Source organism: Homalodisca vitripennis, chromosome 5 (genome assembly GCF_021130785.1).
Source record: "Homalodisca vitripennis isolate AUS2020 chromosome 5, UT_GWSS_2.1, whole genome shotgun sequence".
Lineage (NCBI taxonomy): Eukaryota > Metazoa > Arthropoda > Insecta > Hemiptera > Cicadellidae > Homalodisca > Homalodisca vitripennis.
The window spans coordinates 54650745-54670828 of record NC_060211.1 but is presented as its reverse complement, the minus strand read 5'-3'; the positions used below and the strand labels follow the sequence as shown (position 1 = coordinate 54670828).

The following is a 20084-nucleotide window of genomic DNA, read 5'->3' as shown; positions in this document are numbered from 1 at the left end:
ATCATATCTAGAATATCCAGTTTCAGAATTCAGATATTTTTGAGAGCTTGGTTCATGACGGTAATGCCGGTTTTTACTGCCCTGCAGTTTGTTGGCAGCCATCATAGCCTCTCTTACGACAATGATGTCAAGAGGTGAGAGGTATAGCACTACTTCTAAAATAGTGGTTGGTGTGCATTTCATGGCATCAATTGTCCCCCAAGCAAGTTAACCTGAGTTCTTGACAGGCTTTTAGTGCACTATTGAACTTTACCGGCCTTTACGGCCACCATACTAATGAACCATACACCATCATCATCCGTACGCCCAATGTGACATGATGGGTCGATGTCCCCATGTGCATTCTGCCACACGTCCCTCCATCATTAATGTAGTCTGAAATTGGCTATTTTTTATTTCAGATGACTGTTCCAGGTGATTTTATTATCCAGTTTGACTCCTAGATACTCCCTGCTTACCTGTATCTGGCCACCAAAAAGAACTGGCTATGTTATTTCCAAGCAGTGACCACATGCTACCATCCAATGAGGATTACATCATCGCCTTCATAGCCCTCAGCATACATATCCCGTTCATTCAGAGGCCTAAATAGGTCGTCCAAAACTATTTTTCACAGGCCTGGTGACAATACACCACCTTGTGGACATCGCTGCTCTTTAACTCTCTTTCAAATCCACACAGAGTACCTGTACTATTCTGCTACTGAGCATGTTGTGTATCCATTTAACACCAGTTTTCTCAGTACCCCAAGATGTAAGTTTAGATACTATTAAGGGGGTACTCGTATTATCAAAAGCTCTTTCTATATCCAGGAATACTGCTAAAGCCATTTATTTTGTGCAATAGCTTCCTCAGTCTTGCCAGCCAATAGTGTATGGCTGTTTCTCAAGATTTACCTTTCTGATTGGCATGTGGGTTTAAATGTAAGGTACGATTGTTGAGAATTGTGTCTCTTAGATGGCTATCCAGAACCTTCTCCACGGTCGTAAGGAAAAAGAAGTTTAATCTTACAGGTCTATAGAAAGATTTAACACTAGGTCTATAGAATGTTTTAAAAGAAGAGGTAGCACCAAGTCCGTATTTTTCTGTAGGAAGAAAGTCATCAGTACCTGGCGATTTAAACGGTTTAAAATACTTCAGGGTCCATTTGATCCCTGAGTAGGTTACGACAGTCTTTGCACAGTTCCAGTCCTCCATAAACAAGCTCTCTCTAGGTTCTCGTCGGCTTTCACTGGCAGATGTTTCAAAGGTCCAAGAAGATTCTAGGAAGAGTGTGTGTGTGTGTGTGTGTGTGTGTGTGTGTGTGTGTGTGTGTGTGTGTGTGTGTGTGTGTGTGTGTGTGTGTGTTCAGTGAACATTGAAAGGGTCTCCTCAGGCTCTTTCGTTTGAGTCCCATCTTCACTAAATAGTACTTACCACATTTATGGGGCTTCGAGCAAGGACTTTGAGAAGAGTTTTGCACAGTCAGGTCACCTTATCAATACTCTGACAGAATTCTCTCCACGAGTTTCTCTTAGCTCTTCTCACATCTTTATTATATGCTGTAATAATATCAGTGTACCTTTCCTAATCCCCTGCACATTTGCACGTGTTGTATGTTCTCCGAAGGTAAAAACTAGCATGGTAGACTACTGTTTTCATTCATAGAAATAATACCTGTCGCGATTTCATAACCATCCACATTTTGTGCACAGTGAGTCAAATCATTTATGTATCAAAGAGTTGAGGAAATGGGGTTCTTTACCAATGACCATGCCTAACAATAACAATGCTTAGGATTGTCTCGCTTTTACAGAATGCATTCTGGAAGACTGAAGATGTATTTTGAGTGTACGAGTATGTTCTGAGAATTAGGAGAGAATATATTTATGGAATAAGGATATCTTAAAATAATCTGTTCGTAGTTACGAGATTCTATGTCACTGCGCTGTTTATTTCGATGTCCAACCCCTTTTTAAGATAACTCAGCCTGAAGGAACGATATAATATAACACATAATTTAGTACATAATTTTTTTTTCTTACAACTAAAGTCACATTTAGTGGTTAAAAATATATTTTACTGTATTCATGTCTGGATTGTGATTTGGGTTTTTATATGCCCATATTTTCATCAGGGAAAATTTTTACAGCAATAAGTAGTAGAATTCTAAGATAAAAATATGTAATATTTCTAAGTTAGTTTGATTTTTATTGTTAAAATAATTTATATAATTTACAATGTGTTTCCTACAGTATAGTTTTAAGATTAAGAACAGTCAGGGTTTTTCAAAAAGCCCAAATATGTATTACTATTTGTTATGATTGGCTCAGATACTTGAAGTTCATACAATATGATAATTATACCACAGTATAATTGTGTACATTTTAAACCTTTTATTGTATTATTAAATCTTCGCTGAGCCTCTGCCTATCACTCAAAAGGCTGGATAAAATTACTTTCTGTCTGTCTAACTGTTTTCACCAGACCAAAAACATTAACTGACATACAGATTGAAATTTTGTATGAATCTTCATTTTTATACAATATACAATAGTTTTTATGATACTGCCTGTTACTACAAGGATTTTGCTGAATATTTTAGCATTTTTATATGGATAACCATGATGGTAACGAGAAAATATCACAATAAATTAATTGGTAAACAAACTTATTTCACTTATAAACGATTTTTATAACTGACATATTAACACATTTAGCTTATTTATACAATAAAAAGACAAAAACATAGTAGCACACTCTTGCGTTTTAGTACTCTCCCTAGCTCATTAGAATGAAACCTCACTTAATGAACAACAATTTGAATATATCCAGAAATACGTCATCTCTATACTTTACATTTTGCATAAAACTCCATTTCTACACAAACAAGAATGAATTCTGTGATGGTTCATGCCCAACTATTAAATTTGGCTGAGCGTCATTGCAGTCTATCACTCAGCAGGGTAACACATTTCCCCTTCGTCTGCCGGGGTGATGTAAAACTTACTCTTCGCACAATGAAATGAGGTATAGATTTAAAAACGTACAATTAACTGCAGCGAAGACTGATGCGTGACACTTGGTGTAATATATGCCTACTATAAAATATTATTTGGAACTTTGGTACTACCCAAGAGTTAAAACATATATTTTTTATCGTTGGAGAAATTTATATAAACACATAGGCAAGTTTCTATATTATTTTATAGTAATAGTACCTCATTGTCTATTGTCAAAAGGAGTGCTAAACATAGTATATTTTAATAACATCATTTTATAGATATCAATCAAAGTCTACTACTGAATTTGAGACAATCTTTTCTGAAAAACCTGTATATTATAATTAATGTCTACTGTGACAAAATATTACGTCAATATGGATTTTTATTATTAGTTGACGTGCCATTTCAATTTCATTTCCAAACAATGTTATAAAAATCTATATTTTAAAAATAGCGCTTTTAGAAATAAATGCATTATTTAAAATTAGAACCCATTTACCCAAATTTGAACTGAATTACCAATTTTTTCAATTAATCCATTTTGTCTTTATTGCTCTTAGATCCGTACAGGTTTCATTTTTATGGCCTTTACGTTATATTAATATGCATTTAAATTATACGTTTTTTGTAGAATGCTGTACCACTGGTTTTATTTAGGTCTTATTTAAATAAGCATAAATAATTCAACTTAACCACATAGGCAAGTTTCTATATTATTTTATAGTAATAGTACCTCATTGTCTATTGTCAAAAGGAGTGCTAAACATAGTATATTTTAATAACATCATTTTATAGATATCAATCAAATTCTACTACTGAATTTGAGACACCCTTTTCTGAAAAACCTGTATATTATAATTAATGTCTACTGTGACAAAATATTACGTCAATATGGATTTTTATTATTAGTTGACGTGACATTTCAATTTCATTTCCAAACAATGTTATAAAAGTCTATATTTTAAAAATAGCGCTTTTAGAAATAAATGCATTATTTAAAATTAAAACCCATTTACCCAAATTTGAACTGAATTACCAATTTTTTCAATTAATCCATTTTGTCTTTATTGCTCTTAGATCCGTACAGGTTTCATTTTTATGGCCTTTACGTTATATTAATATGCATTTAAATTATACGTTCTTTGTAGAATGCTGTACCACTGGTTTTATTTAGGTATTATTTAAATAAGCATAAATAATTCAACTTAACCACACTAAATGTTTAAAAACATATCAATTATTTTACCAATCGCATTTATAATATTATAGAAACATATTTCAGCATTAGCAAGAGTGGTACATTAATCCTCCATACCTTTTCGGATCAGATTTTGGTCCATTTTAGAGCTATGTGTAAGGGTGGTTTTTTCGTTATACAACTATGCTTATTATTTGTTGTAATTAACAGTTTTATTTAAAATACAATTTAATTACTTTACACTCAAACATACCATTCACACCTAAGTAATATATGTCCACTAAGTTTTAAAAATGATTAGTGTTTTTTATAAGATAGCACATATGTAATTTATCTTCAATGTATAACATATTAAAACTTTTAAAATCTTTATTTTCAGAGACTAAAAATATATATTAGAACTAAGTGTGTTCAACATTAACAACTACAGGCTCATCAGTCAACAACAAACACTACCAATAAACAAGTTCAATGAATAAGGAAACATGTTTTCTTCCTGTTAGCGGATATTATTTAAGATCCAAGGCATAACGTTGGACACTCTGGCGTAGACGCCAGGATTGGTGTCAGGATCATCATTGGAGCAAAGGGTGCCAGCGGAGACTACCCCCATAAGCATGTATCTGCCCTCTCCTGTGGTGTTGTAATACATGAGAGGACCTCCAGAGTCTCCAGGGCATGGGCTTTTAGCAGGTCCCGTCCCTGCTGCACAGATCTGACTCTCCCAGTCCAACACTATAATATCACATACTCCCGAAGGTTTGACGACAACGTCTAACTCTTGGAGTACATGTGGTAGTACGGTTTGGGGATCTGCATGAAATAAACCATGTATTATTGGTTATAATATTCATTACTGGTTGGTACTATCAACGCATAATACAATGAACGTTCCAGAAAAGGTTTTAAAGTTAACTTGCAGAGGTAATATAAAAAATGTACCTAATTTTAGATAGTAAAAATCAAATTTCAAATTCATTCAACTTCAACCATCAACACCTTTAAAAGCATGACTAATTGGAAATTTTAAGAAAAATTGCTTAAAAATATTTGCCTAATACAAAAATATTAACCTGAGATCCCTAACTAAGAGTAAATAACTTTTTAGGAACCTTGTACCCAAAAACAACACATTTATTAAACCTTTATAATCCTATATAACCCTTTAACCGTCATAATCCTATATCCAGTTTTACTGAGAAACAACTTGGAATAACCATAAATATGAAATAATTGTTTTAGTGCTAATTTTGAGTTTAGCTTAGTGCTTCATCTGAAGTCTGGCACTGTAACAGACTTGACTCTTTGAACCTGGAGTCAACGCTCGTCTGAAGAGGTCCAATAAAAAGATCTGTGATAAAGACGATCAAAATGAACTCTTTGCATTGTACCGTTATCAGAGACAACTAGATTACTAACAGGTCTGTCTGGTTTACTAATCAGCCATCCATAATGGTTTGGTATAAATCCCTGAAAGTAACTACAAAGAAAATGCAAAATACTAACGATTCTCCATGGTTCCCCATCCGGCGATTGTCATGGTTTTATTGTATAAATTCTTCTCATCGGTTTCCAACGTAGAAGGTAGACATATTGGTTGTATATAATCTGCAATCACACTTTACAGGTATATAACACTTGTATGCGGTCATTATCTGCTAAATAATCGGTTTAGGAACGTTACCTACGTTAACGTATTAATTATCAACACCGACAGCAATGTAACTAACCACTCAGAAAATTATAAAATCTAATAATTTTATGTATTTTAAATATTAAATTATGCAAAGTATTTCGAAATTAAAATTAAGTTTTTTAATGTTTTTTATTTGAATACTAAAAGATAGTTGTTTATTTAACGGATTTCCTAGTTCCGAACTACTATCAGATGTTCGATTCGGATTTTTACTCAAACCCGTTTTTTTTTCTAATAAATTATTAAAAAAAAAAAAAAAAAAAAAAAAAAAAAAACAGTTTTATTAATGTAATTAACCATGTTCTCTATGGTAAATCATTGTTATATGTAATAGTTACTTTTCATTTATTAAACATTTCTTTTTGGATTTTATTAGTTTTAGCTTTATTTTTATATATCAAATTTGTATAGTATTAACTGCTCTTTAATTAATTGATATTAAGTTATCTACTGCTCAAAAAGAATTATGAGCTTATGTAATGTTGGCTTTGGAGGCATCAGTGTCTTTATGACTCAAATTAAACCGTCCGTATATAAATAATTCATTAATTACATGATTGTTTGATTACCAATTAAAAATCAAAAGCTTAAGAAGGTATACAATATTTGTTGTAAAAATTGAACTTCTTATTTATAGTTTTTATTGTACTATACGAATTACATTTATAATAATATGTATAACTGTAAATAATTTTTGTTTTTAATAATATAATAGTTGGTACGTTTGGTGGAAATATAAGCTTGTGTTTACCATTCAAAAAGATCAGCAGAATTCTCTGAAAAAGTTCAATTGTTTCAATACTTACTTCTTGCTTTTGGCAATCCTAATAACCTGTGTGGATGTTAGAATGGCTTTCGATTTCTGAGGGTTCAAAAATTAAGTTCAAAAATATTTCCACCAGTTATGGAATAACTAATACATCTTAACTTTTAAATAAATCTTAAAACAGATTTCAACACCTTTCTTTTTTATAGAGTCAAAATTAGTCTCTAGTGCCCTAATATTCAGTTATATGCGCAAGATACCTAATAGAATGCTGGATTTTTTAATTTTTAAAGCTGTTAGTTTAATAATGTGTTTTTTATGAGTTTTTAAAATTTATTACGTTTTATAAATGCCAACATTTAAAGTTAACAGGCTTAAAAACTAATAAATAACTTTGACAAAGTTCTGAAAATATATTAAACATGTTAAATTATGTGAATGTTGTATCAAATTAAAAATATGCTCTTCCAAAACTTCAAAAGCCGACTAAGTTTCATCAATTCAAAGCTTGCAATAGCTAAGATAAAATAATATCAAATTATACGCATTATTGAGACTGTTGAAACCATTTTAAATATTTTTTATTTTGTTACTATAACTAAAAATGCTTACAAGTTTATAAAAATATATATTCCTGGTAACCAATTCTTTAAAATCCATTTATATGTCCAACATATTTTTAACAAATGCAATACTTAAAGCCATACTGTCGTAAGGTGTTAATTTATAATTACTTTCCTTAGAAATCTTCCTTTGAAAGTCTATTTTGTTAAAGACACAAGTTAAAGTCTCAGCAGTAAAAGAATATAAATATCCGCAGTATTTAACACTTTGACTAACGAACGTTACAATGTCTAATCCACAACACCACAGAGTGTTCCTGTGACCACTGGTAGCGGACGTGGTATATTTGGACACTTTTATATCAATTGTATACATTAAATCCACTTGAAAGCTTAAATCTTATAAAAGACAATTGAGGGAACAGAATAAAATTTAAAGTGTTTTGTAGTAAATAACGCAAATAATTATTAGACCCTAGTAGCAACACTGATAACATTATTTTGTCACTGTGCAACATATGTTTTATTGTATAAATTCAGTTGTATTTGAACTCTTTCAAATATCGTCCCTAAATTATAAATATAAAAAACTACGATAAATGATATATTTACTTTAAATAGGTATTAATATAAGTAAAATACCTGTAAATTGGACATTAGAGAGGAGTCGAACTAAGCAAACATCATACGACCCAAAGTTCTTCGTTCTGCAGAGAGGATGTTTTTGAACTAACGAAACTTCCATTTCCACCGGTTTATGTGCGCAGTTTCCTCTGAGGCAGTCTCGTGTGTGATGAACATCATATTCTCCCAATGTAACGTGTGTTTTGGAGAGAATAAAGAAAGCAACTGTAGCAGAAACCTCGCATTCCAAGCATAAATAAAGATCGTATCAAATCCTTGTATAAATACAGTAAATGAAGCTGGACTATAAACATAATATGATTTCATGACTCAAAGTGGCATCAAGTATATCATTTATAAACTGCATAATAATACATTTTTTAGTACCGAAGAGTGTGTTTTACATCATTAATTTAGTTGCATACGAATTTTGTAACTATGGTTGTAAATTCTAACTTTTGAAACACGCCTGTCTCCCTGACATTCTTAGATACCATACAAATTTTGTACTCACAATTCGAGTTCAATTCGATCCTTGTCCTCAAAGCAACAGTGAGCCGCTGTGAGGACGTAGTTCCTAGAGATGAGGGTTCCTCCACAACTTCCCTTCTCCAGATCCTTCCTGAAAGCTGATATTATTGTTGTAAAATATGTCTGTTTTCTACTAGAAAACAATGAAAAAGAAGCTTATGCTTAGTATGGTAAAGATTTAGTTCTCGTGAGTATATGAAATGGAACATCTTAAAGGGTTTTTTAAATACGATTTCTTGTGTATCTGCTGACTAAATGTTATTCGAGTATTAGGGTCCTCTTTAATATCAAAAGAGAGATTACGTTGACATACACGGAATAACACGGAATGGAACGCTGTCAATGACATGGTTCCTTTAATCTAAGTTCTGAGATTTAGAAATAATCACACACACACACACACACACACACACACACACACACACACACACACACACACACACACACACACACACACACACTCACACACACACACACACACACACACACACACACACACACACACACACAATAGCATAATTTTATTTCAATAAACATTGAATCACAAAAAGTACTTGCTAGACCGGGACTCGAACCCGGATCTCCCACTTACGGGCGCTCCCACTGTACCACACAACTTTTGACAATTCGGTTATTTTGTGTTTGGCCGTTTCTGTCTCTGAAAATTTCTTTGTAGATGCAAAGATATTACAGATTAATAATCAGTTTTAAATTTATAACAGTGATATAGAACAAAAACATACAGTTAAATATAAATTGATTAAAACTTACTAGTACTTACAATAATGGCTGTAATAATTGAATTTTGAATTCTTTACAAATTATAAAACATCCCAACAAAAATATGATCATATCCTTCTTATTGTTGTATAAATCTTACATCTGTAGACAAGACTGCAATCCACGAGTATTGTCCTATATCAGCGTTGCGGCCACCAATAGAAATGCGAGCCAGCGACAGTTTGCTGCGGCCACAGTTCTCGACGTGGGGACGGTTCGATTACTCCGCGACCCTCCTGAAAGAAGTGTAATTTGTAAAGAGGGTCATTGGCCCAGCGACCCATCTTACAAACATACATAGGTTTGATTACTCCATTGGCTCGTTGGCCCAATGACCCTATTTGTTTAGTTTCTGTAAATTGTAAATATAGGGGTCGTTGGCCCAACGAACCTTATAGTTTTGATTTACTGGGTTGTTTTGATTACAAGGATTAGTTCGTTGGGCCAACGGTCAGTGGTGTAATTGGACAATGAATTAATATTAAGCAATAATATTTGAACGGGGTCGTTGGGCTAACGAACCTTAATGGAATTAATCTTCAAAACGATGTTCAAAAGAGGGCCGATTACGCCTCCAGGCGTTGGCTCACGACCCACGCCGCTGCATTAGCTCGTTTAAGCGACCAGAGGGTCGATTAGTCTCACTACTTCATTCTCCGTCTCCTTCTAAGCCCTCTTGCAGGACAATGTTTTACTTTTTTAGGATTTCAATTAATATGTTGTTCTCTAGATACTAATGTATCTAGAAAATATTTCATATATGATAAAGTAACCCGATAAATATTAAATGCTAAAATAAAAGATATACATATTAGTAGGAATAAGTACTATTATGTCAGCACTTGTATCTACAAATGGTTATATAATTATATGATGATATTTTGTTTTTATCATTGCCTTTTTAATACTTATAAAATAAGGTTGACATAAAGTATAAGTGGTTTGATATGTAATCAAATGTTAGATTGTGTGTATATATATATATATATATATATATATATATATATATATATATATCAAAATAATATCATATATAACGTTTTAACGCCATTTTAAACTAATTATTTTTAGTTATGAAATTTATCAAGGATTATTTTGTATCTTTAAAACACATTATTGTTAGATTTCTCAAGGTCCATAATATCATGTAAAAATGTATAATTGTTACAAAATATATAGTTATAACTACAGTTAGAATTGTTATTTACATATTTTATGGTGTGTGACATTTGACACAAGTTATTAACACATTATTACACAAGAATGCAATTTTGAACTACGGTTATGTGATCTTCGATCGATGAACCACTTTCACTTAAAAATGTTTTCTAATCATTTGAATATTTAATCTTAGATCTTTGGAATCAAACAATTATAAAATACAAATAACATAACATGACACACTGTGGAAAAATATAACACAAGATTTATACATAAAGACGTACAGATAGTATTTGTCGATTACTACATTGCCAGTTACATAAAATAAAGCCAGGTTCCGTGTAGGATGTAATGGATTTAGCTGAATTATTGAATTAAATTCTATTTAAATAATTTCGCTAAGATGAATATTCTTTTGAAATAATCTGCAATGTTTAACTTTTATAAACGATATCAGTCCCCCTCCTTATTACAAACACTTATTCTTTGATACAAGAATTATGAAATAAATCCACACTATTTAACGATGTGTTATTGTTTGATCACAATATATCGATAGTGGAATTATTTTAAAAATAATCTCAATAAAAATATCTTTTAAATTATCAAGAATTAGTGAATTTTTTTATAGTGAATTTGTATCCATAAAATATTTCTATGAAATATAAATATTTTATATTTTGCTTACCTTATTTGAATAAATTTTAAGCCCGACAGTTATTTTTAACCAAAGTAATTTATAATTTTATTTTAATCATTAGGTTAGTAGTAAAAGAGAATTGGATACAAGCAAAATATAAACAACAACTTTGATATGTGTGAACTTGGAATATCAAACAAAGAGAATAACAATGTAATAAAATGGTATGTCATTTAAAAAATATTACGGATTTTAAAAGAAAACTTAATTTTAAACTTAAGAATTATTATGTCAGGCTTGGTTTTAATATCATGCACATTGTACATTTCTGACTACTACATTTTAAACTTGATTTAATGTAAAGTCGGCTCAAATCAACAGTTAGGCCAATGAGGTAATTTAAATTAATGAATTCGCTGATTTTGTTTTTCATGTACAAAAATTAAGTAAAATGTAGTTCCTGTAAAAGCGTTAATTCATAAACTTGGGCATCAACTGGTGAAAATATTACAATGCATAATGAAAACTGTAATATTAATCTTAGGAGTGAAATGTTAGACGTTGAAAATAGGTTTCCGTTTTGTTTTGCATTTTATTAGAAAGTAAGGGTTTTAGGGCTGACGAAGCCAAACGTATTTGTTTTGGTGATTACGACATTTATCAACGGAAATCACTGACGTCAATAATTTTTCGGGACAGTTATATGAATGAAAATATAGCAAAGTAAATGTTTCTTTATTTCAACAATTTAGGCGGTTATGAAGTTTCAGGCTTTGTGCTTGATATTGGACGAATGAAGAGGAAGAATTTTTTAAGCAGCCATAATTTAGGTTATTGATCGAAAATTATTATTATGCCCTCGTTCCCAGAAGCCAGATTATCTGTGTGGCCTTGCACTTACTTCCTGGTCTCTGTGCTGTTGTCTTGTCTTCTATATCTTCCTGCTCTTCTTCGCTTGATTGACAGAACATGTCGTTATCACAATTTATTGATGACCAAGGAAATACTTCAATCCCCTCGATAATCGGCTCCGTGAACTTAGGCACAAACATGACAGAAATACTAAAATATCCTTGATACTACTGTACTAATTTTGTGCCTCAAAAAATAATTCTTTGTTTTAATTTGTAATAAAGTCTACTTACAAATTTGTTTATTCAATATTTTTTCGTTTTCATCGTGGTTATTTATAAGATAATTATGTAAAAATGTTTCCTAACACTCATGCAAATCCCATAGCACGCATCATAAAACCAATGTTCCTTATGCAGAAATGATAATTCAAGCAAAATTTCAAGTCAATAAGTAAGTTAATTCCCCTGAAACTTTATACACCCACTCCCATTGCCATGCAAAGGAAGTTGTCCGAAAAACATTTATGCTCTTGAACTGCGCCCCTTGTGTTCAAAAGAAATTGGATTAAAAAATGATCGTCATTTATTCCAAGGAATCCACATGTTAGTTTCGGTTAAATTCAATGGGTCTCTAAATCCTCTAGGATTGTTGTGAAAGAAATGTGAAGTTGGCCCTAGAACTTCGTCTCTGTAGTTTAACATTTGGACATGTAAATGTTGTTTAAAATCTATAGATCAGTACACCGTCCAGCAGTATTGTTCGAATAGGGATTTACTATACTTGAAATAAGAAATAGGCTTATGATATTATACATGTATGTGACAATAGTTCCACGTGGTTCGGTGCCTCGTAAAGAGGGTCGTTGTTATTATAAAGACACTTTGTAATATTTCGAACAGTCTATCAATTATACTCAATAAATACACATCTCGTTAACCTATATACAAGTGTTATTATTTAATAGGCATCAACCTAACCTTTTCCAGATCAGAAGGTTACGTGTTTAGATCACGTCGAGGTCACCAATATAGGAGAAGGTTGGGTTGATTCCTATTAAATAACAAAACTTGTATATACAGTACATGGTAACGAGATGTGAGTACAATTTATATACTGTTCAAAAGCTTACAATTTAGACAAACAAACTGTCCTAGTAATAACAATCCTCGTTACTAGGCACTGAACTATGTGAAAATAAGGCTACATTATATTATTTTAAATATTATATATTTCCACTGTACTTTATACCTGCAGCTCCGCTCTCCCCTCCATGTTTTACTACATTTCAAGAGCTCGACAACCCTACATATAAACAAAAACACAACAAGAAGAGTGGTGTTCTTAATAATGTTTCTCTACATCTATTTAGGTGACACTTTGTGACATTTCACATTTGATACGAAAAAATACCATTTAAAGCAAAACTAGATGCTCAAAGATTAATTTTTTAAAGTAATTTGTTTAAACAATAAAAATACCTACACAAAGAATTTGATAAATATTGCAATTTATAGTCTGAAAAACAAAATACCACATCGACCATATACGTGCATTCACTGTAGTTGTAATCCGAGGTCAAAACCCTCAGGCGTTTCACTATAAAGTCTGTTTGTGGAATAAAGATTGACAAATCAAGTTTGAGACAAGTCAAGTGCCTATTTTCCATTCAATTTTGCTTCATGTTAAACATAGAGCCTCGGGTGAGCAGGCGGCAGCTACTAGCGTGTCCTCTTACGTATGGGATGCTCGCATCATCAAGCTACATTAGATACCCCTAATAAAAACTACACAGTGTCGATAAAAAACCCTCAAAACTAGCTTAGTTATTGATTGATCCACTGACTTGAGTAAAGGTTTAGACAAAAAGTAGTAATGGGGTTATAAAAGCGATCCGACAATATGCTTTTCGAGGCCACATCACGCCCAACCCCTAACACAACACTAACACTGTTGCTGTCTTCACTTTTAAATAGAGGGTAACTACATAGGCTTCTAGCACTATAGTCAATTTACCTAAGGTTTACGCTGACACTCTAAGTAATGTTTGATATGATAAAGGTTGAGTTTAAAGTGACACGAGCCTATTTTATGTATTTTTGGCTCGGTTTCTGTAAAATAATTTATACACATTTTTTAATTTTTCTTCTTTTAGCCGCCCCTCAAAAACCTGCCGTTTTGGTGGCCACCTAGTTTGCCTAATGGGCACGATTGATTCTCCTTCTGTACAGGTCCACTGCTTCACTATCTAGGTCATACTGGACAATAATATAGAGTAAAAGTAAATAATGTACACAAATTTTAGGGTTTTAAAAATTTCATAGAACACTTCTCGGTAGTTGTTAATATAAATATAATAACCTTAAATACTAAAAGACGAGCTACATCATTTGATAACATCTTCGTTGTGCAGTTCAAACCACGTCGAAACGATGCTTACCCAATTAAATTCTTACAATGTATTGGTTTTTATATGGAGAACTATCTTAAACAACAGATCTTAAACCGGAACAATATTATGACTGAGGTTAGCTTTCCACGGTTAGGCCAAAATAGTTGGTTATGACACCGGCCGTGTCAACCGAAGAACTAATCCGTTTACTATTTTTTATGATGTAAATTAACTGTAAAAGAAAACCACCAGGCTCAATGAAAACTGAATAAAATCATGTAAATAAACTCGTTGACTGCGACTTCATGTTACGGTCGACAGTTGTCACTCTTCACATCAGCCATCACAGCGTACAAAGCTACAATGAAGATGCCAAAGAAATTATAACAAGGTTTGTCACGGAGACATCAATTCAAGTTTGCATGTTTCAACTTGGAAAGAAATTGAGGAAGACAACACCATCAAAAGAATAATCTCAAACTTATGGAAAGCTCTAGTAGTGGTCAGTTGCATGTGAAACTTGAATTCTTTTTGCGACATCACTAATAACATTGTATTTCTAATATATAACCACAAATTACACTATTCTACTTATAACTAAGAGTCTAACAGCTGCATTACAGTTATAGATTACCTCATATAAAATACCCGTTATAAGATAATGTAATGCCTTCTCTCACATCCAATTAACAATCAACATTACTTCTTCAGAGGTTTCTATTTTAAAGTTGGCAACATATTCTCAATTAAGTTTTAATGATTGATAGTTTTCTTTAATATGTACTGTAAATGTAGTTTATATCCATCTGAAGAAATGTATCAGATACACGAAAATGTTTAAATTACTATGAATTTAAATTACTACTAGAACATTATACAATGGCTATTTGATTCAAAATTGATACTAACGTAGTTTCAATAAAGATTAAATCACGCTTTTGCCGTTTATAAAAATTGTATATACACATATGTATATTTAGTCGCGTCAATGACGTAAATAAATAGGAAATAAAAATATGTTACGTTTATATTAACCAATGTAGTTTTTTCTTTACCGACAAAAAAAATAATAATGTACAAGTTACCTCATACCTGCATTTAATTAGTATATAATTTATAATAATGTTTATCGTTATATGTATTTATATTTTCATTAAATGTATTCACGCTCATAATGAAGATAAAATTACTACAGCGCAGGAGGAGCAGCTGCCGTGCCGCCTGCCCTTGACAATAATGGACTAATCGGTCAGTGGAGTAATCGACCCTTTTCATTTGAAATGCAATGTTTTATTTTATCGGGTCGTTGGGCCAACGACCCAGTGGAGTAATCGAACCTCTATAAATTATAAAACGGGTCATTGGCCCAACGAACAGTGGTGTAATCGAACCTGCATTCAACAATTTAACTTGTTACTGCAATAGGGTCGTTGGCACAACGACCCATATACGCTATTAGTATTTGTAAGTAAATTTTTGATCGTTGGGCCAACGAACCTTGATTGTAAATTTACTGTTTAAAGTGTAAATAAGGTTCGTTGGGCCAACGACCCATTTTAGTTATGTTTTACTTTATGAAACAAATCAGTCCGATTACACCACTGATCGTTGGGCCAACGACCCTCTTATTTAAAACTAAACTAATGTTTGGGTCGTTGGGCCAACGATCGGTGGAGTAATCGAACCAGACCCCTCGTCGTGATACACCAGCGGCCAGTTCTTGTGCTTCGTCAGATCTGCAGATCAGCAACAGGACATACTAATATACTCAATATCTCATGCTTCAATGAATTTAATTAAACGGTTATGAATATTTCCAAACAATCGCACTAGAGATAAATATAATAACATAACTATAAAAACATAATAAAACTGATATTATTGAGCTATAATAAAGAACTAAAGGTTTCCCTTGTCTAAGATTTACATTTAAAAAATCATCATTATAAACTATTCACAAGTAACATGGCAATAATCGATATTACTTTTTTTCAAACAGATGTTACTAGAAAAGGCTCTCGTGTTATTAATAAGTACAATATATGTTAGTATTCAACAATATTTACGACAGATAAAAAATTGTATAATTCCCTTACTCAAAGACAATCCATAACTGTAACTTTTATGCAGTAATTGCAGTAACTCTTATGGAGTAATTGGAAAATTCTTTAAATATTACTAAATGTTAATAAAAACCAAAAATAAAAACCAAAGGTTTCGAAAGGCCTCGTCCAAAAAATAAACAAATTGGAAAAGTAGTGTTTTTATTAACATTTAGTAATATGTCATATGTCATATGTCTAACCATTTTCAATACAAAAATCATCTCCAGTTGATGTGCAACAGCATTTGATTTTTATTTATACACGAGAATATTAATGCATATACATTAAATCTCGTTGCTATCAAAAAGTATATTATGCATTTTTGATGATTTTTTTCAATATTAATAAAGTATTTTGAATATATTGGAATTGGAAACGAACGATAAGAGTTGTACTATTTAGAATTCGTTATGTACGAATATCAATGTACTCATGTATTGAGTATATAAATTGTTTTAAATCGAGCAGCACATCCCTTTTAAAAAACTATTTTATTGTTTGCAGCAATACATTCCTTATTTTTACAACTTTAGAGGCCAATGTCGGATTCCTGAGGTTAGAGAGAAACCCTCTTCCTTGTTTCGCATCTAGAGTACAAGATAAACTATGTAATAAATTTCATATCCATATATTTTATAGTCTTTCTGGGCATTGATGAACCAATAAGTAAGTCAGTAAAGACATGTCCCTTATTTATATATACAATTATTAATTCCAATAGTACAATAGTAATAATTGCTTACACATGCAATGTAATTGCTCTATAAGTAAAATGACATATTTTCTAAAAAAAATAATAAGATATCAAAGAGTTGCATTTCTTCGATTAAAATGTAATTAATGTAACATTTAAACATCAGATCAAATACAATTTTAAACTAACTAACAAATAAAATTAAGCTTAATTCTACCAGTTTAGATTCTTCTTACTAGCCACATTTTTATGATACAATAATCCATTTTTACCTGTATCGATACCGTTGTCATCATTGTTAGTCATCATCTTCATCATCATCATCATCATCATATTCATCATCATGTTCATCTTCATCGTCATAATCATCATCGTCATCATTATAATCATCGTCATCATAATCATCATCATCATAATCATCCTTAGGTGAAGGAGCAAATTTTACTGCTTTATTAGTAGGATTCTTATTATCTTTTTTCCAAGAGTTAAGGGAAATGTCATGAGCATGATGGATCAGTGAAGGTTCTCTGGTAGAGGAATGTACGATGAAAGGGTCGTCAATAAAGGCATCGTCTTCTGAGTTATGTTTGAAATTAAGTCGACTTAAGTCTTTTGAGTTTTCTGTTGTAGAAGAGTCTATGATGAATTCGTCATCTTCAAAAGAATCTTCTTTTCCAGCTTCAAAATGTGTCAGGATGGCCTTTCCTGTAAAAAAGCACCATAATAATTTATGTTATTTTAAAAAATGGATTTTCTTTAGAATTGTTTATTAATTTAATTTAATATTATTTAAGTTATTGCATTTATTTGATAGCTATAGGTCGACAATTCTAGTGCCGGAGGCGGAGAGGGGGAACTGAATCATCCTTCCAACCAATAGGTCATATCTCAGATACACATATTTATTGTGTTCAACTTAGTATACAAACGTTTATGCAGGTCTAGGTACTATACTACTGCAATTATCGCATTCTAGGTGATAAATCAAACTTAAATTTAAAAACATTATTATAAATATTACATAATTTATATGTGTATATAAGAACTTAAACCTCAAACATGTGTTCAAGAGACTCAATGTGCTTTACTTGAATAAAATTACTATATATGTTTTGTAATTTAAAATATAATTCAATTATTATATAGCTTTGAATATTTGTTTATACATCAGATTTTTTATTCTCAGCATTAGAACTGATACATAATGATTATGGAATATGATAAATTTATTGTATATTTTGTATGTAGTATATAGAAAATGAACTTGCCTATTTCTTGTTGGTTGAGAACAAAGGCATCAGTTACAAACAGGAAACTAATAGTACACAATAAGAAAGGTGTCATGTTGTACGTGAGGAGTTTCATGTTTTACTAACCTAATTTGGAGCAGTGAAATCCGGTTGATTCGTTGATAAATTAGCTTGCGGAAAGTTATCAAAACTGTGTGGTTTCCTTTCCGAGCACTTCAAGGAAAAATATTGTTCCCACGATAAAATTATTATTTTCTCACGTGAATTCCTTCGTCTCTATTATTAGAACTCCTGCTTTTATCGTAGGAAAGCAGTATATTTTATGACCGTGTAAATAAGATTTCTCCTATTGGCTATTGCTAGAGGCAAGCCCAAACATTAATTTCTCCGCAATATTAGTAGGGTGTTACCGTTCTAATACTGGTTAATGGTGTCCAATCATTTGTTTTCCTTAGAAGGTTTCACTTCTCGTTTTTTTATACCTGCCAGTAAAACCTATACTGGGTACAGCAAAAAACCGATGCGTCACTTTAAACTGGCCAATCTAATGGAGGTCCAGAAGCGACAAATTAATAAATTTCGAGAGATTAGGGTTATAAGGGCTGGTTGGTGATCTAATTAAGTGCGGAGGAAGGCCGTTTGATTTCCTAAATTTAACAGGTTTTTTCAAGTCCAACATGAGGGTATTTTCCTTGCCCGATTTGACAGTCTCTCAGCTAGCCTTCTCTTCATGCACTAACTACATGGGATCTTGAGAGGAAGTGACACGACCACTTACCATACCAATTCGGTATATCCTGTCACTACGGATCAGTGCAAAGGTTCTTTTAGGCGCGAATGTTGAGTATAGCCCCATTTCCCTTTCGCTTAGTGCATCGTTAGAAATCTGATGTTATAGACTTAACTCCTGGAATCTGGAATCTACATCCGTCTGAAGAGATGCAAAAACTACAAAGAAATTTAAAAGAAACTTTTTGTATCGTTTCAACATTAGAGACAAAATAAGGGGTAATCTACATGAAGTGCCCTAATTTTCAGGTTTTCTCATTGAGTTTAGGCTTCTTGTTAGGTCAAAGTCCCCTTTAGGAATAATCTCATACAATTTTTTCCTTATCTTGTTTTCTGAATGAACAAAAAGTCGTTCCCTACCGATATATGAATAATATGAAAGTATGGAAAAGTTTAATTGTTGACAAATTTTACTCTCCAATCATTACCATGAGCATGAATTTTTCCTATACTAATTCCGAATATGTCCTGATATTTTCCCTTTTTATATGCAGGGCGAATAAAACATCAGAACCCCGTCTATTTTCTTCTACAGTTTACATAAGGAGATATCCTTTGGGTAGTGGCGCATGTGGAAAGTAATTTTCGTTTGGTGAATTTGAAAACTTCTAGTGTCTCCCAAAAATTTCAAACTTAAACCCCTCTCAGTGACCCCTCATTTTGAAGAGCAAAAAGGATTTAAAGGATTGTGAAAACCAAAGATTGCTATTTCTTTTACGTTCAAAATAATAGCCAGAGTTACCAAAACAATATTTTTAATAACTCACCACGTTTCCAAGTCAAATCAAATGTTTAAACTGAAGTTCTCTTACTGGCAGTGAGACAAGCATAAAGTGAGGCTCTGGAGTGGTATTTAGTTGTAGCCCTTAACAATTCTTTTTATTTAATTTTAAACGTTTTCTACTGGTGTTTTATAAATTTTGGATTTTAAGTGACCCCATAGAAAGAAATCCATGGGCGTATGTAAGGTCCGAAGACCGCGCAGGTCATTCTATTAGACCATGGTAGACATGGGCTGGGGCCCCATCCTGCTGGAGGAAAACGATAACGTCATCAAAT

The 20084-nt window shown here is 32.2% G+C and overlaps 2 protein-coding genes across 2 annotated transcripts; both read right to left on the bottom strand.

The window, feature by feature from the left end:
• Positions 1-4452: 4452 nt before the first annotated feature.
• LOC124362221 (serine protease 29-like) lies at positions 4453-5817 on the bottom strand. Its single transcript, XM_046816541.1, has 2 exons — positions 5689-5817; positions 4453-4995 (listed from the first exon to the last, which is right to left on the bottom strand). Exons 1-2 carry the CDS (start codon positions 5720-5722, stop codon positions 4682-4684), a joined length of 348 nt encoding a protein of 115 aa, XP_046672497.1. The 5' UTR covers positions 5723-5817; the 3' UTR covers positions 4453-4681.
• Positions 5818-15963: 10146 nt separating this feature from the next.
• On the bottom strand, positions 15964-18379 carry LOC124362220 (uncharacterized transcriptional regulatory protein TBS1-like). Its single transcript, XM_046816540.1, has 2 exons — positions 18255-18379; positions 15964-17691 (listed from the first exon to the last, which is right to left on the bottom strand). The coding sequence occupies exons 1-2, from the start codon at positions 18349-18351 to the stop codon at positions 17285-17287; spliced, it is 504 nt and encodes a 167-aa protein (XP_046672496.1). The 5' UTR covers positions 18352-18379; the 3' UTR covers positions 15964-17284.
• Between the last annotated feature and the right edge of the window lie 1705 nt (positions 18380-20084).

What these genes read in the sequence shown, in the direction of transcription:
- LOC124362220 (XM_046816540.1), bottom strand. Translation starts at nt 18,351, where the DNA reads ATGAAACTCCTCACGTACAACATGACACCTTTCTTATTGTGTACTATT. An exon ending in TCTCAACCAACAAGAAATAG is followed by an intron (nt 17,692 to 18,254) that starts GCAAGTTCATTT and finishes GCTTTTTTACAG; the next exon opens with GAAAGGCCATCCTGACACAT.
- LOC124362221 (XM_046816541.1), bottom strand. Translation starts at nt 5,722, where the DNA reads ATGACAATCGCCGGATGGGGAACCATGGAGAATC. An exon ending in ATGGGGAACCATGGAGAATC is followed by an intron (nt 4,996 to 5,688) that starts GTTAGTATTTTG and finishes TATTTCATGCAG; the next exon opens with ATCCCCAAACCGTACTACCA.